We start from the raw sequence: 16,839 nt of genomic DNA, 5'->3' as shown, positions 1-16,839 counted from the left end.
TGATCACTATACTTTTTACATTTACTTGGGAAGCAAAATGACTTGAGATTTGAAGTCTTGTTTTCTGAAAAATACAAAATGTTGCTTAAAACAAGAAGGAAAAAATATCTGGCAATTGAGAAACTTAAACTTAATATTAGTCTTATTTTCTGGAAAAAGAGATTGTTTTTTTTTTCCAGAAAATAATAGCTATTTGTACTGGAAAACAAGACAAATGTACAGAGTAAAAAAAATATTTTAGCCATGTAACAGCTTTAGCATTTTAATGTAATAATTATTTTATTATTAATACTTTAAAAATATTTTATTTTATTATTTTTAAAAATATTTTTAAGACTTCTTGCAGCCCTAGGAAGTCTGGTGAGAACCATTGTGTACATAGTATAATGTTTAACACAATGCCCTCTAACTGCAGTCTTTCTGCACGGAGCGAGTACACTTTGACTAAAAATTGAGGTCTTTCCTGAATCCAGCATTATGTAAGAATTTAAACTAATAGTTTACATTTTGGGAACGTAAATACGGAATGTCAAGTAAAATTTGTATTTTTAAGGCACAGGACTTGCAAAGGTTTCCTGCAGCCAACACTGCACCACACTGACTATTAAACAGGAGCCAAGCGGATATAGATTTTCTCTTACAGCGAGACTCTTACCTCAAAATAACTCAGTGACCTCTTTCCTTCTTGTATCAGGCTATTGTGTATTATCATGCAGACCTTGAGTTTTTACTGAGATATAACCACAGAGAAATGTGTGCTTATGTAGCCTTTCTTCAATTAATCTGCAATCCAGAAACTGTGTTCGAGTGCCCTTTTTGACATTTCGTTATTTGTTTTATAAAGTGGCCTTGAACAGATCTCAAATCTCGTCTCACATTCGACAGTCACTCTGTAATATTAGAGTTCCTTCCACCAAACACTAAACTGAATGTGGACTGAATTGAGAAAGAGAAACCCCGTTGGGAAAGCAACATTCAAACAACACCTGGCTGGGAATCTGTTCGATAAAATGGTGCTGTACGTTTTACCCGAAAACAGCTGGATACAGTCCGTAAATGGGCAGAGGAAGTTTGACGCGCTCATGTCGTGTGAGGTTATTGGCTATGACGAAATCTTTTGAACCAAATATGGCAACAGGAAGTAGTCCGAGCGCGCCCAGGCATCATGGGTTTTCCACAAGAGCGGACCAACTAGCGGATGTTCCTTATATGGGCATAAAAGAACGAGGAAGCTAACAATATCCACGAGAATCAAAGTGTCTATTGACCCAGGCTAAAAAAAAAATAAAAATAGGACAACCCTTTGTATTTGTGCTGAGTTAGAATAGAATAGAATAAAATAATTAAAATTACAATATTTAAAGTGTCATTGGGTCGGGTAAGATTATAATATGATATATTTTCATTAAAAATAACATTACTCGAAATTAAATGTAGGATACCAATAAAACAATCACGTTATTGCATTCGCGTTGAGTTATTTCAGTTTTTCCATTTTTAAAAGGTCATCGATAGTCGATGATTAATTTAGTAACTAATCACTAATCATCAAAACCCCCTGTGACAGATCACAGCAGAAACAGAGTGATACACTTCTGACTGATTTCCTCAAACAAGCGCCGCGAGTCATGGGAGGAGCCCGGGTGTCAATCACAACCGCACACGTCAGCAAAACTATATAAAGCCCGCTGTCTTTACGCTGAGGTTTACTTCGGTGAATGAAGCGACGGTGAAAGTGACCCGAGCTCGGAGGGAACTGTCTGAACCGTTGCTGTTGTTTTAAAAAGTTAAGTGAATAACTAAGAACAATGGATGTCACGGCAGAGGCCAAGCAGGTTATGGTCCAGGCGTTGAGTAAAATATACAGCTCGCGCACGCAGCGCGGTGGACTCCGTCTCCACCGGAGCCTGCTGCTGACGCTCGTCATGAGATCTGCAAGGGACATCTACCACTCTGCCCGACTGACCAGCGAGGAAAAGCTGCAATCTGACACACGCGGAGTCACAGAGAGCCCAGCACAAGCAGAAGAGCCCATGGACACAACGAGCTCCACAGAGACGCAGGCTACCGAGGACGGGCAGAGGTCCGGACTCGAGGGTCATTCACAGATACACGACCCCGCAGGACTCGCAGTGGACAAAGAGAACTGCAGCCCGGCCGGAACGGATCGTCACTCAAGAAAGCGGCGGAGCAAAGCAGCCACAGACCCTGACTTTCTACCGTGCAAAAAAGCCAAGCTGGAGTTCGCGGAGGTCAGAGGGATTCTTCAGGCGACCCAGAGTCACTGCAGAGCGCTGGACTCACGGTCACTCGTGCCTATGCCGAGAACTATTGTCACGTTCTGAAGAGACCATAACAGCAGTGGCACAACACAAGGACAGCAGAGTCAACTTTGCGCACTATTGAGGGATCTCCTGCTGGAGTATTCGGGACACTTGACTGTTGTGGAGCAGTCAGTGGGTTATCACTCACAGGGGAACAATGTGACAGCCGATTACTCATCGGAGAGCAGGTTGTTTTGGAAATGTGTGACTAATAGTGCTTGTTCAAGCTACCGTGATTCAGGACGTGACGCGGTACTATTACCTCTACGAGAAGTGTGACTGACAGGACTTCCACGGATATTCATGTTCATAACTTTTTTATTTTATATTTATTTATTGACCACGAATGGTTTCTGGTTGTTCTGTGTGTGTGTGTGTGTGTGTGTGTGTGTGTGTGGTTCAGACTGTATTCGTCTGATTGTCCAGTCATTACACTGACTGGGATTTTTTGTGGTCTTCTTGCTGGAAAATCCCAATTAAGCTGTGTTTTGGAACATTGTAGCTGGTTTCTCACTGGTCCAAACTAATAGACCATCTCAGAAAGCAAACCATTGCAGCTGGTCAGCCAGCCAGTGGTCAGGGATTTTCCAGCAGGTCAACATGACATAAGCTACTACAAACACACATCATGATGTTATGGTGTACATCTACCTCACTTTTGTACAATAAAAGATTCTAAACCATCTCATTTCTGTGTGTGACGCATTTTGTTAGGACGGGTTTATCCGGGACACGGTCTGCCTGAGTCAGCTAGGCTCGTTGTGTGTAGTTGTATGTGTTGTGTTGAAAGTGCTCGCGCTCATGTGACCGGAGGTGCGGGCGGATGGCTCGCGGGCAGGAGGTGTTCGCGGAAGGCAGGATGCGGTGAACACATCAGGCCGGATGATCGCTACCGTCTCTTTTTTTCACACACCCACTTCTTTTCAACCCCCATAACCGGATCAGGATATGGGGAGCAAAAGAATAGAAGCAGTAAAACGTTTAAGCCATTTACATGTTATTAAAGGGCCATTAGCAACTGTAATTAAACCCAAACTTAAAGCCTCTTTTATTTATTAGCCATTTACCTTATTCTGGTTGTTTTCTCTATTTAAAGTCTACGCTTAAGTTGTCCTAGTAGGCTATGTGTGAATCTGTGAGCGTGATTTCAACCAACCTTATATCACAATGCTGCAATACAAACCGCAATGAGCGAAATAGAAACAAAGTAGCCTATGTTGAAGTTCTCGTTTATCTTATTTTATAAAACCGAATATTATAATATGTATGTGTGTGTGTGTGTGTGTGTGTGTGTGTGTGTGTGTGAACCCTGGACCCCAAAACCATTTTTTGATAGATAACTAAAGAAATAAATAAGCTTTCCATTCCATTGATTGTTTGTTGGGATGAGACAATATTGAGAAATATTGAGAAAGTCGCCTTTAAAATTGTCCACATGAAGTTCTTAGCAATGCATGTCGAAATTACGTTTTGATATGTTTACGGTGTGGAAATTTAAAAAAATTGAGAAAGTCGCCTTTAAAATTGATAATGGTGGTGGTTTTATAATATATTTTTGTTTTTTGTGGTATTATAATATCCTAATGATTTTTGGCATAAAAACTGGTTTTGTGTGCAGGGTAACAGCATATATATATATATATATATATATATATATATATATATATATATAGGGTAACAGCTATATACTGTATATGCATTATCTATCTATCTATCTATCTATCTATCTGTCTGTCTGTCTGTCTATCTGTCTGTCTGTCTATCGCACTGTGGCGTTATATTAACAAACACCGTGAATTAGATGGAACAAATACAGTATGTTTAATAGATACATAAATCTGCATTTGAGCCATGTGTATAATTATTGTTGACGCAGCAGATCATGTCCCATGTTGGAAGGGGTAAGGTTGCAGGAAGCAGGAAGTGGGGCAGGCGCGCGAGAGAGGAATGTGGGAGTGAGCGGAAGGAGGTATTAATATACTAAACTAAAGGAAGGACAGCACCCTTCACACATCCGCACATCTGGCCAACATACAGCAGACAGCCAAGCGGGAGCGGAGCTGCTTAATGCCTGTGTGGCCCATCGATTGTCCTGCTAGTGGAATGAGTGTCCCCCTCCCTTTCCTTGTGGAGTCTGAAACCTGAGCCTCCAGTGTCTGAACTCTCACAGGAATGCACTGTTAGCTCCTGCAATCTCCTGACCAGAGGACTTTGCAACACTCGGATCAGCAGAACTACATACAGGCTAAAGACATGCAGGAGCAGAAAAAGGACAGAGCAAGGAGAAAAACAAAAGGGACAAGCTAATCATTTATCAAGCTACCTGATAATACAGTAGATTTAAGATTCTGAGCTATTTAACTTGTGACAATGACCATACTAATGGGCTAGTTACGTCAAAAATGAACATTGTGGTACTTTACTCTCCATGTTGTTGCAAACCTGCATGACTTTATGAAAGCCCGTTTCTGCCACAGAATAATAAAAAAAAGTTAATTGCAGTTTTTATCTCACACTCCAGCCTCTGTTTCTCGCAATTCTTAGTTTATATGTCACAATTTGACCTTTTTAAAGAAAAAAAAAACAAACTTTTTTTTATGTGTGTGCTGGCAACAACAACAACAAAAATAATAATAATTTAATTGTAAACTCAGAATTTTGATTTAAAAAAAAAGTCAGAATTGCGAGACGAGATCAGAATCAGAATTTATACTAGGCTATACTCCACCCCCCCCACACACCCTTTTTAAGACTGAAATTGTGAGATAAACAGTCACAGTTAACTTTTTTTTTTATTTTTATTTTTTTTATTCCATGGTGCAATGGGCTTACACATTTTTTAAGATTTGGAATGTCATAAGGATGAATAAATAATGACTTTTTTTTAAAATTATTATTATTATTTCTATTTACTTGCTGCCACTGAAGCTTACAAGATGCTTTTGGGGTCAATCAAATTGGACACAAATTTTTGAAGTACATGTAGCTCAAAGAAGAAAAGCAGAAAAACATGTCTGGGAGTTCTGGGGCCAATTGGATGTACTGGTTCTTTTCAAATATGTGCCAGCAGTGTGGGTGTGTAACTGATAGCAGCAGCACCATGAATGAAAAGTGTTAAATCCTGCTCAGAGCACTTTCTCCTGACCATACTCGGTACTTGACCTCTGAAGCTCCGGAGGTGTCCTGTGACTACTCCTGTGGTCTGATGGGTCAGATCAGGCGGAAACAGAGAACAAGACTAAATGCTCTGTGTACTCCCAGTCATGCCTCTCATTCTTTGGAAATTATGAAAGAATCATAAACTCAAAACCATAGCGAAAGCAGGGCTTTCAAAACACCCCAGGTCTGAATCAAAAACAGCAAGGATTTTGTTCTTGACTCTTTTATTTCTTTCTTTTTTTTTGTGACAGTAGTCATATTGACGTGCCCTGAACATAGTGTTGAAGTGTCTCTCCTTCTAGTTGGCAGAAAAACAGCTAAAAACAGAAAGAAATAAACACCTTTCAAATTGCATCAAAGTGATTTTCCTCCCCAGAATATGCTGTTATTTTTCAGGTTTGTTTGTTTTAAAAAATAGAGCATAAAGGAATATATTACTTTAAAAAAGATTTTTCTGTACTTGTGTGTTTTTCTACAAAACATTTAATATTTTTTTGTATTCCTGCAGTTGACTTTTTATCAAACGCTGTGGCATGCACATTGCACATGCAGTTCTCGAGGTAAATGCTTCTCTACATTTTTTTTTTCTGACAAAAACTTGCTTATTTTTAGTTTCTTCTTTTTACAGTGTGACTCCCACATCGGCATTGTATTTTTAATTGTCACTTGTTTTGCCAAACATGAACTGAGGTTGTTAGTAATGATTAATTACATTATGACAGACGATGAGAAATGTCAATGTCCTATCCAGACCAACGCTTGTCTTTTCTCTCACAGCCACACGCACAGCAAGAAGTTGAGAGAACATCATGCATGCAAACGAGGATGACGGAAAATCATTCGCTTGGTGAATACTGTCAAACATATCATCATGGACCTGATCACAGACATACACACACCGTTCACAGAGACACATCATTTCCTTGACTCTTCTTGCAACTCAAAACAGGTTGGTATTGCATATATAGAGATAATCTCCTTTTAAAAAAAACTGAAGTCTCATAAAGCTAAATGCCTGACATGGATCAAAGCAACCAAGAGACAGCTTCACTGCAGCTGTACAAATGTGTAAAGATGGGATGTGCGGCCTAAATAACGGTGAATAAGGCACTGATTAATCTCAGTAATACATTCCTAAGAATGCAGTTCTCAAAGAAACAATGGCAACAAAAACTAATAACGCTCAACTAGCAAGGGGAGACATGAAACTTGGATCCTGTGTCTAGTGTTTACATCCTCAAGGACAATATACTCACCAGTTGTGGACACACTTAAACATACAGTCTCAAAGGAGAGCCACAAACTTACCAGTTTCATCAGTAATGCTACATACAGGACTCACTCGAGTGGGATTGTGCGTGTTAATATGTTAGTAAATGCTACATACATAGTCTAATTTGCACATGCTTAAAAGTTGGACTCGTTCGGCAGCGTGTCTGTGTATGCCGAGTCATTCCACAGAGGATCTGCCTCGTAAAGAAGACTGAGATGACGATGGTAATATGGGCCGAAAAGACACAAAGATTAGTGGGACACAAGAGACAAGTTTTGGCAGAAAAGGCCCGGTCATTGTTTCACCCATGCAATTTGATTGGCTGTGTTACATGTTCCTGTGCAGTTTGATTGGCTGTGTTACATTTCCTGAACACAGAACGGTGCACCATCGGTGACAGACACACAGTACTACTCTCAGTGTACAGGTCATTGACATAAACATGGAACAGAAAAAGGTGAGACTGACAGAGCCAGAGCCACTGGCTGCAGAACAAGGTGGATCACAGCGCCATCTGCTGATCTAGTAGAGGTAGTGGAGCTCAGTTACCTTCTCACCATTTACTAGCGCATTAAAATGTCTTGGGGACTTTTTAGGTTAGTTTAAAGCAGTGGTTCTCAATCTTTAATGTAGATCTGAGTCTTAAATCTATTTTAATATATAATTCATTTAAGAAGAAAAACATTCTAAATAGATGATTAGAAAAATTTAAATAAATAAAATAAATTAAAATCCTAATAAAATAAAATACTTTAAAATTAAGATTATTACTAAAAGAGTGAAAATAGATAAAAATAAAATCAAATAAGAATTTTATGCCAACATAACTAATCCTTGTTTACTTAGCTAATATCTAAATGCTCTTTAAAGATGAATATAACACGTTTGTATCAATATGGTTGATAACTAGTCAGCTCTTCCTCTACTTTCTTTTATCCGTTTCATTTTTTTTCCTTCTTGATAAAAAGTGTTCACAGTTACAGAGACTCGAGGTCAGATGCATGCTTCGAACTGTCATTAACGCTCAATGATATGACTGAGAAAGTGTTTCCATGGAAACATCCGAAGTCGTCGTGCTACCGAGGACATCGGCTGAAGGTCAGATGGGTCTCTGTCATGGCCCATAATGGATCACTATCACAGAGCTCCACACACCATCTACACAAAACTCACATGAAAACAAGTATGGCAATACAAAGAGCAGCTGAGTCAAATACAAAAACGGGTAGAAAAACCAAATGATAAGCATCATCATCATCATCATCATCTTCATCACCAATTATCGTCATTTATGCAATCATCTTTATACACACATTATCATTATTGACATGAAATCATATGTAGAGTTGGAGAGGTTCTCTCTCTCTCTTTTCTCCCCCCTCAACTCTCGGTCTCTGCGTGTACCCTGGAAGACTGGAAGAGCACGTTTACGGCGGTGTAAGGGAAAAGAATCACATGTGTCATTTATATGTTTGTGTATTTTACGTGCTATTATATCTGCATTTTTGTGCAAGTGAGCAAATCATCTATACACTGATAGAGGAATGTAAATAAAAAGGTTATAAAATGTCAAGCTTAAAAATAATTGTGCTATCCATTTATTTTTGATTCGCAAATTTGGCACCAAATCTGGTCGAAAACATTGCGAATATCTCTCTGGTCACCCATTTACTGGTTTGAACATTAGCAATGGCTTCTTCTCCCCTTTCCTCCTTCAGGAGAGAGGGATCTCAGAGAGGCGTGAGAGAGAGAGAGAGAGAGAGAGAACGTCAGGGACATGACAAAAGAGCCAAGGAATCGATCCCCCTCCCCCTTTTTTATCCAAAGTTTCTTTATGTATTTTTTAAACTTGTTTTTTTTTCTTCTCTCTCTTTTTTTTCAATCATGCAGGATTTCCAAGGGATTTATTTTCTGGGAGTTCAAACAAAGCTGGGCAGTGCAACAGAAGATTCAAACTCCAATGTTTCCAATGAGAAGCAGAAGACGAAGCCGTAGAAGAAGAAAGAGTGAGGAGCTTTTCATTTTTTCTCTCCTATTATTATTATTATTATTTTGTTTGTGATTCGTCTTCCTTGCGTTTGGGGGTCTGGGGTGCAGGGTGGGCTTTCCTGTTTTAGTTCAGGTGAGTTCATCTCCAACTCCACCCACAACTTACCCGCACGGGTCAACGCCTCCCCCTCACTGGGATGATTATTAACAGTAAACACAGATGATAAAACTCATCGATATTTCCCAGCATCTGGACTGATTTTTGCAATAAATGAATCTCCTGTTAAGTTCTGCAAAATAAAAATTGATCCACTTTTTTTTTTTTTTTTTTTTTTAAACGAGTGCTAAAGAGTTCCTAGCATCTCATTTCCGGAGGGACTGCGTGAAATGTCCTGGGGAAAGAAGTTCAGACATTCCTCCTCCTTATCAAAACATTATTATATTCTTCAGAAAAAGGCTAAGAACAGGATTTCGTATTCAGAGGTCTTCATATTCACTGTCAGCGGTCCGTCGCTTTCAGGGAAACACTCGGCAGCAGAGGAATCGGAAAAGAAACGAGAAATAGAAAGAAACGAATCATGCCTTGATTTCCCCTGTGGACATTCAGCGCTCTGCCTAGTGTTTCCCCGGACAGAGTGGCCAATCCAGTGAGAGTATCTCTTCACTGTGAGAGCGCGGCTGGACTCCCCCCTCCCCGTCCCAGAGGCTAGCACCAGTCATCCTCATCAGTCTCACTGTAGGGTTCATGGAGGCCCTTCCTGGGCCCTCTGGGATGAGGAGGTTTATGAGTTCCCGGGTGGGCGGGGGTGTGGTGGTGGGGAGAGGGCGAGGACGAACGGTAGCCATTTGGCATGCGCCGTGGATGTGGCTGGCCCTGAGGGGGGGTGCTGTGGCGGGAAGTCCTGGGGGAATGTGGGTGAGGGTTGCCCTGCACAGGGCTTTGCTCGTAAGACGGAGGCTCGTGGTGATTGAACTCGTAGTCTTGGTCGTCGTAGAAACCATCGCCCTCCACGCTCTCCGTGGGGCCAGGGCCCCAATGCGCATGACGGGCCGAGCGAGGAGAGCCGTGGTGGGGAGGGGGAAGAGGGGGCTCGGGGCCGGGCGGACTGAACCGACGGGAGGTCGGGGTGGGGAGTCGGTTCTGCTGGCCCGGAGGGGGGGTGCCGCCAATGGGCTTACGGACCACGGGAGAGTAGGTGACGTGGGGTCGGGGCGTGGCGGGGGTTTGGGGAAGCTGACGCCGGCCGCGGCGGGGCGTGCTGGTCCCAGAGGTGGAGGGGACTGGACTGCCGCTTACTGAACTACTGCCCTACATGAAAATGGAACAAGGCAAATAAAACAGAACCACAAAATTAACCACACAACAAGAAGAAGGACAGTAGGAGATGACACATACACCGCAGTCAGAGAGGAAAGAGTGCAGTCATGAGAGAGAGAGAGAGAGAGAGAGAGAGAGAGAGAGAGATACAAGAATGAGAGACATTGCAAAGCAGCACGATGCAAACAGCCATAAAATAAACGACCAAACGTAAAGCAACATATCACAGGGAAAAGAGAGGACACAAGAAAGAAAAGAACAACAAAAAGAATTGAATTCTGTTGCAAGTGTGAAAGTAACTTGTTTAAATTTGGTCTTGACAAAACTAGGCTGGGTGTGGTCAATACAAATTAAACTGGAAAAGAATTCATTCAGACTGGTCACATTATTTTTGGTCCTGACTATCACAATATTGTTGGATATTGTCACAATATAAATAAATAGCATAAATGACTGGGACAGATATAAAATGTTGATTCTTGAAGTTAAACATCATGTTTTAATGCAAGAAACAGATGGGTTCTCTGCACAAATCATTTCACTAAATCAGTATTTTAGTCGTGTTTTTCAGTAAAAATACCAAAACATCCTTAAAACAAGATTTACTAGAGAAGCAACAACAACAACAACAAAATCATACTGACCCCAAACGTTTGAACGCTAGTGTATATGTTACACAGAAAATGAATTCAAGTTCATAAAGTTTTAAATAAAGTTTAATTCTTTTTTTTCTTGTCTTTACCTCCAATGTTTAATCTAACTAATGTTTATTCTTAAAACAAAAGAAAAAACAATTTGCTAATGAGTTAGGAACATTAAACCCAATTAAATTATGATTGTATGATTCATGTTTTAAATAACTTGGCTTCTTAAGTAAATTTGACTTTTTAAATGGATGTTTGGATAATTTTGCCCCTAGTAAAAAAAATCCATAATTTATTTTAAATACATTTATTTCATACTGCAAATCTTTTAACATATTTATTAACATGGTATATAGTATATAACATAGAATGCTTACTGATATTAAATTATAGGCCTAATTCAACTTTATTTGGAATATTTCTTAATATTAAGCCTAAAATGTGTTTTAATATCACTATTAATAAGGATTGTGTGATCTCTGTGTAATATCAGCCTTTAAATGCGAGATATTTTAAGTGTACTTTAAGTATACTTGCAAAAGTTCCACTTTAGCACAATCAGATATACTTCAGTATATCTTTAGTTGGACCTCAGCACTATTTTCACACAATTAAAGTGCATTAAGCACAAAATTAGATGTTCAAATTTAGCAGACTTTAAGTATACCAGATTAGTATACAAAGTACAACTGCAAGGTATTTTTTATTAAGCACATAAATGTGTACATTTATTTGTAGTATACTTAGCACAAAATAAATGTACTTCAAATACATTTAATATATATATTTTTTTCTTTTCGCTAGGGACCGAACAACAGTGAAGACAAATTACTGATAAAGGAAATGATTTTTTTCAGTGCTGCAGAAATGTTCAACTGTCATGTGTTTCTATGTGCATTATGAGCACATGTTCACATGTTATGAATGAATCGCCCACCTGTCTGTGAGTCAGGCACTCTCTGCCCTCACTCGGGGAGCGGGACCAGCGGCGGTCTCTCTCTCTAGACCCTCTGTGGCCGTAGTCCCCTCGTTCTCTTTCGTGTCCGTAGTTCTCCTTATCTAGAGAACCGTGATGGTGATGGTGATGATGGTGGTGCTTGCGGTCTTTGGCCCGGCCCCGGTCCCTCTCCTTGGATGGCAGATCTCCTGACTGTGTGGTGGTGCTGAGGTCAGTGCCAAGACCTGCTAGGCCACAGCCAGAGAGAGGGAAAAAAACATTACTATTAGCCCTCCTTCTAATAGTAAGACAAAATGCCATCAGTACCATTATTTTACATGTGTTTGTCTCTGACCTGTGTCAGCATCAGTGTAGCGGCTCAGGGAGCGTTCTGAAGCACGGTGACTGCGGTCTCGGTGGCGATGCCCATGTCTGTGACCCTCTTCTGGGATAACCCTGTCCATGGCATAGTCCTCACCCCGCATTGAACGGCCTTGACGCCCGTGGCCCAGAGATGAAGCCGAACGCTTCATCGGACTGTTATCGGTGATGGTCTGCTGAGAGAGCCGGCACAGGAGAGAAAGAGGGAAAGGGAGAGAAAAGAAAAGAGAGCGAAGGAAGAGAGACGATTCTGTTTATTGGAAATTAATGGGTCCGGAAGATTTGAGAAGGGAATTTCATTTCCGTAGTATTTCGTAACGGCAGGCAGATGGTCGTATGAATGTACGGCCCTCTTTACACTTGGTATAATAACATCCATCTTGGGTGAGTGAGAAGGTCTCTGATTTTGTGACTATATACACATCACTTGCATTACTGTTCAAATGTTTGGGGTCAGTAAGATTTTTTGAAAAAAGAAAACAAGAAATAAATATTTCTTAAGCAGTAAATCAGCGTATTGGCATGATTTATGATCATGTGACACTGAATACTGGAGTAATGATGCTGAAAATTCAGCTTTGAATCACAGGAATAAATGACAGTTTTAAATGTATTAATTTTACATTGTAATAATATTTCACAAAACTGCTATTTTAACTACAATTTTGATCAAATAAATGGAGCCTTGGTGAGCAGAAGAGACTCCTTTCAAAAAAAAGATCTTAGCAACTCCAAACTTATATAATCCAAAATATATATTTACGACTCTCTAAAACAAATCTTATAAGCATGTTTAGATATTTAACTGGAAAACAAGACAAGCATCATGCTTACAGCTGTTTATAGTGCTGAGAATTTGTGCCCAATCGTGTGTTAACACCAGGTGTAAATGGGGTCTATGATGACTTCAAACTTGTGTGTTTAATTCTGTAGGTCTGGGAGTTGGTGTGGCTTGATTGTGAATGACCTGATGGACACACTCAGCCGATACTAGCAAACAACTAAAGAAATTCAACATGCAGAATCCGAGTAGAAGACATAAAAAAAAATATAAAAAAAGAGAGAGAAACTTAAAGATAGTTGCAAAAGGTTGTGCCTTGCATGCATCAAGGACTTAATCTATAAGCACGTTTCTTCAGTGTGTTTCTTGTTTGTTCTGTATATTTATCTCTTAATGTCTTGCAGTCCACAGAAAGAGCAGAGAGAGGCCTGTCCAGACTTTCACAGAGGATGTGCAGAGGGAAGAGGGATTTATTGAGGAGTGTTCTGTCTTTATCAGTGGATGTGATGAGGTTTCCACTCGTTGGACCTTGTGTGATCTGAATAATCTGGTTAAAACCTGTCCTTCTCATAAAAGCATGAATTTGACTCTTTTCACTATCAAACACTATCAACACTGACACCTAGAGGCATGGATGCAGCACTGCATACAGTCAAGGGTTTTTAGTTATTGACTCAAGCTATTTTCTCACCCACTTACATTACAGTAGCATTATGTATGTAAGATTTTTTTTATTATTATTTACAATGATTACATTTATTTTTATCATTTTTATTTTTGCTGTGGACAAGTAGTTGTTTCTTCATCATATGTTGCATTCAACAACCATATACCAGATGTAGGTGTAACTCAATAACACATTCAAAGTTTCCTTAAAATAAAAAATAATAAAACAACAAATAACCCACTGAACACCAAAAGATCTCTGCACGTCTCTGCTCAAAAACACAGTCACACATAAACACACACACCAGCACAGAAAACCGCACACTCACACTTAAAGACTATGGACACATATGCACACAAAAACATAACATGCACATGAACACACATCACACAATGAGTGTTGCAAAGCACACAGATAGCAGATATACATTAGGAGGAGGCAGACAAGGAGTTTTGTGTGATTTGATCTGCACACAAATCTGTCTGTACCGTACAGATAATAATAATGCCCCAGTATGCAAAAGTTGACTTGAGTAACAAGAAAATTGTGTTAGACTTGATAATTTTAATTCATTAATGCAAATCAGTTATAACTGTCTATTACAATGAATAGCTTCATTACTCTTCACAAGTGAGTCAATGATTTGTCTGTAATTACTAAAAATATTCACAGAAGTCCCTCAGTATAGTAAAAATATATCTATATAAATATTTAATTTTCTTTTAAATATAGCAATAAACAGAAATATTAAATGAGTCTTCCTTTATTGCTTTCATTTGGTTAAAAATGATTTTACTGAAATGTTTACTGTATTATGGTTGGAATGTTTCCTCTGAATGAAAAAAAAGAAAAAAAAAAAGAATACTGTCAAAAGGCCAATAAAACCCATATTGCAATAATGAAACATTTTTCCAGTATTTTTTTTTCCTGAGATATTCAGGCACAAGTTTATGTGATTTCCAGGGAGACAGAAAGACAGATGCCAGAGTCTAACAGAGAGTGATAATGGAAAGAAAGTAATAATGAACGTGAGAGGTTGCACATACAGTGAGATTATCTCCCCTGTGCCGTCCTTTCCTCCGTGGCTGCTGAACAGCCATTTCCATACAAACACAAGACACCACAAAAATGTCCATACAAATACACACATAGAAAGCACATTGGGCCGCATTTACACAAGACAAAAGCAAATAAACAGTGGGTGACCCCAGGCATGAGAGAGAAAGAGATTGCACTCAAAAGAAGAAAAAGTTGGAGATGGGGTTTCGTGCACGAGTAAACGAGGATGGGGTGGACAAATACACAGAGTGAAAGAGGGGAGGAAATAGAGAGAGATATAAATAAAGAGAGAGAAGAGAGACACAGAGAACCTGGTTAGACACAGAAGCAGTGGAGACAAAAAAAGACACTTACCACAGCAGCACACACACTGAGGACCAGAGGCAGTGTTAGAGACACATCACGGTGCACCACACAGAATGATACGGTGAGGAACAGTACAGTGATCACGAGACACAGTGGCCATAGAGAGGTATACTACTACAACACTGCGCACACATACAGTACGTATAAGCATGAGACCACACCAACAAAACTCTCTTGTACTTAGTTTCAGAAATGTATGTAAATCACTCTCACACTAGTACATGTTGAGTGTTGTGTAAGTACAACACATACACTACCGTTCAAAAGTTTGGAATCGGTAAGATTTTTTAATGTTTTTGAAAGAAATCTCAAATGCTTACCAAGGCTGCTTTTATTTGACCAAAACAGTGAAATTAGTACTACTTTGAAATATTATTACAATTTTACTGTTTTATGTTTAAAATGTAATTTATTCATGTGGTGGCAAAGCTGAATTTTCTGCAGCCAGTCTTCAGTGTCACATGATCCTTCAGAAATCATTCCAATATGTTGATTTGCTGCTCAGCTAACATCAGTTATTGTTGGTGCACAATTATTTATAATGGTCGTCAGTTCTTATTATTATCAATGTTCGAAACAGTTTTTGCTGCTAAAAACTGGTGAAAACATTTTTTTTTTCAGGATTTTTTGGTTTATCAAAAGTTTAAATGAACAGAAATGTCTTTGCTGTCCCTTTTGATCAATTTACTGCATTCTTGTTAAATAAAACATTTTTTTTTATTAAATTTTATTAAATTTATTTTTATTAAATTTTTTATTTTTTTATTTTTGATTTATTTTTTTTAAATTTTTTTTTTTTTTATTAAACTTAGGAGACATTTACACGCACACAAACACATGCTCACACAAATCTCAGTACCAACTCCCAAGTCACTGCTTGCTTCACCTCAAATTTCACTGAGATTTATGACCCTGAATGAAACATAATTCAAACTTGGCCAAAATATAATAACATAAAAAATAGCAGGGAAGCATATAAAGTAATACTGGGCTGTAAATACATAACTTATTTTTTTATTGTAAAGACACTGAGTAACTTCTTTACTGAGGGAGTAAGTCAGAATTAGCCAAACTCAAAATAAAAATAAGAATTTAAAGAAAATTAAAGGTAAAGAGAAGGAGAGAAGGAAAGACTTATTCACAGAAATTCAAGGAGACAGCATGAGAAGAGAGTTTATTCAGAAAAAAGGAAGCAAACCCAACCCTACTTTTCTAATCTGTCAGCTCTTCAGCTCCCACAGCATCATGGGATAGCCAAGTGTGCACTTGTTATAGATTTTAGAATCCCAGTGGATGCAGTATGTCATGTGGGTATTGTGTTTAACGAATACAAAGCCTCCAGATGTCCTGTTCGTGTGACATCCTGCTTTTTGTATAATGTGTAGCAGGGAAGTGTGTATATTAGGGTCTATATCAGGGTCTGTATGAATGAAGATGAGGCTACTTGAGGGCCAGTGATGAGAAACATGAGAAGAAAAAAATACACTTAAATTATACCCTGTAGACCATCTAGACCTGCATAAAATATGCATCATGAGTAATGAGGGTGCATGTTGTAATATGCTAGATATCATGTATCTAGACAATTATAATACGATAGTGTTTGAATGCAAAAAAATGTATTCTTGAATACATCATATATATTCAAACACATATTCTGATAATTACAAATACTTAAAATGCATATTTATGGCAGGTATGCTGATAAAACTATTTAATACTGACCGATCAAGCTTTGTTTCTTGTGGAGTGCCTCAAGGATCTGTTCTGGGTCCAACATGCTTTTTTTTCTTTCTTTCTTTCTTTCTTTCTTTCTTTCTTTCTTTCTTTATTTGCAACATTAAAAGGCATATTACCTAGAAACTAACATTTTTTCTTCCAAATTTTCTCGGTTGCAAAGATTAATATACTACTTGTCCCAAAGTATGTAGACACCTGAAC

At 38.9% G+C, this 16,839-nt stretch overlaps 2 protein-coding genes across 2 annotated transcripts in view; one reads left to right on the top strand and one right to left on the bottom strand.

Moving 5' to 3' along the window:
* Window positions 1–1,692: 1,692 nt before the first annotated feature.
* Window positions 1,693–3,012, top strand: LOC109060330 (immediate early response gene 2 protein-like). Its single transcript, XM_019077494.2, has one exon. It carries the CDS (start codon window positions 1,809–1,811, stop codon window positions 2,343–2,345), a length of 537 nt encoding a protein of 178 aa, XP_018933039.1. The 5' UTR covers window positions 1,693–1,808; the 3' UTR covers window positions 2,346–3,012.
* Window positions 3,013–5,690: 2,678 nt separating this feature from the next.
* LOC109045151 (voltage-dependent P/Q-type calcium channel subunit alpha-1A-like) overlaps window positions 5,691–16,839 on the bottom strand; it is a 100,479-nt gene continuing 89,330 nt past the window's right edge. Inside the window, 4 exon segments of the mRNA XM_042720201.1 lie at window positions 5,691–10,054; window positions 11,645–11,889; window positions 12,000–12,198; window positions 14,520–14,561. Coding sequence (XP_042576135.1) covers window positions 9,452–10,054; window positions 11,645–11,889; window positions 12,000–12,198; window positions 14,520–14,561 — 1,089 coding nt within the window. The 3' untranslated portion in view covers window positions 5,691–9,451.

Source organism: Cyprinus carpio, chromosome B3 (assembly GCF_018340385.1).
Source record: "Cyprinus carpio isolate SPL01 chromosome B3, ASM1834038v1, whole genome shotgun sequence".
In the NCBI taxonomy this organism is placed as follows: Eukaryota; Metazoa; Chordata; class Actinopteri; order Cypriniformes; family Cyprinidae; genus Cyprinus; species Cyprinus carpio.
Note: the sequence above shows the minus strand (reverse complement) of the source record. Positions and strands in the feature narration are given on the sequence as shown.

Excerpts from the sequence above, each read along its gene's own strand:
- LOC109060330 (XM_019077494.2), top strand. The coding sequence starts at position 1,809 with ATGGATGTCACGGCAGAGGCCAAGCAGGTTATGGTCCAGGCGTTGAGT.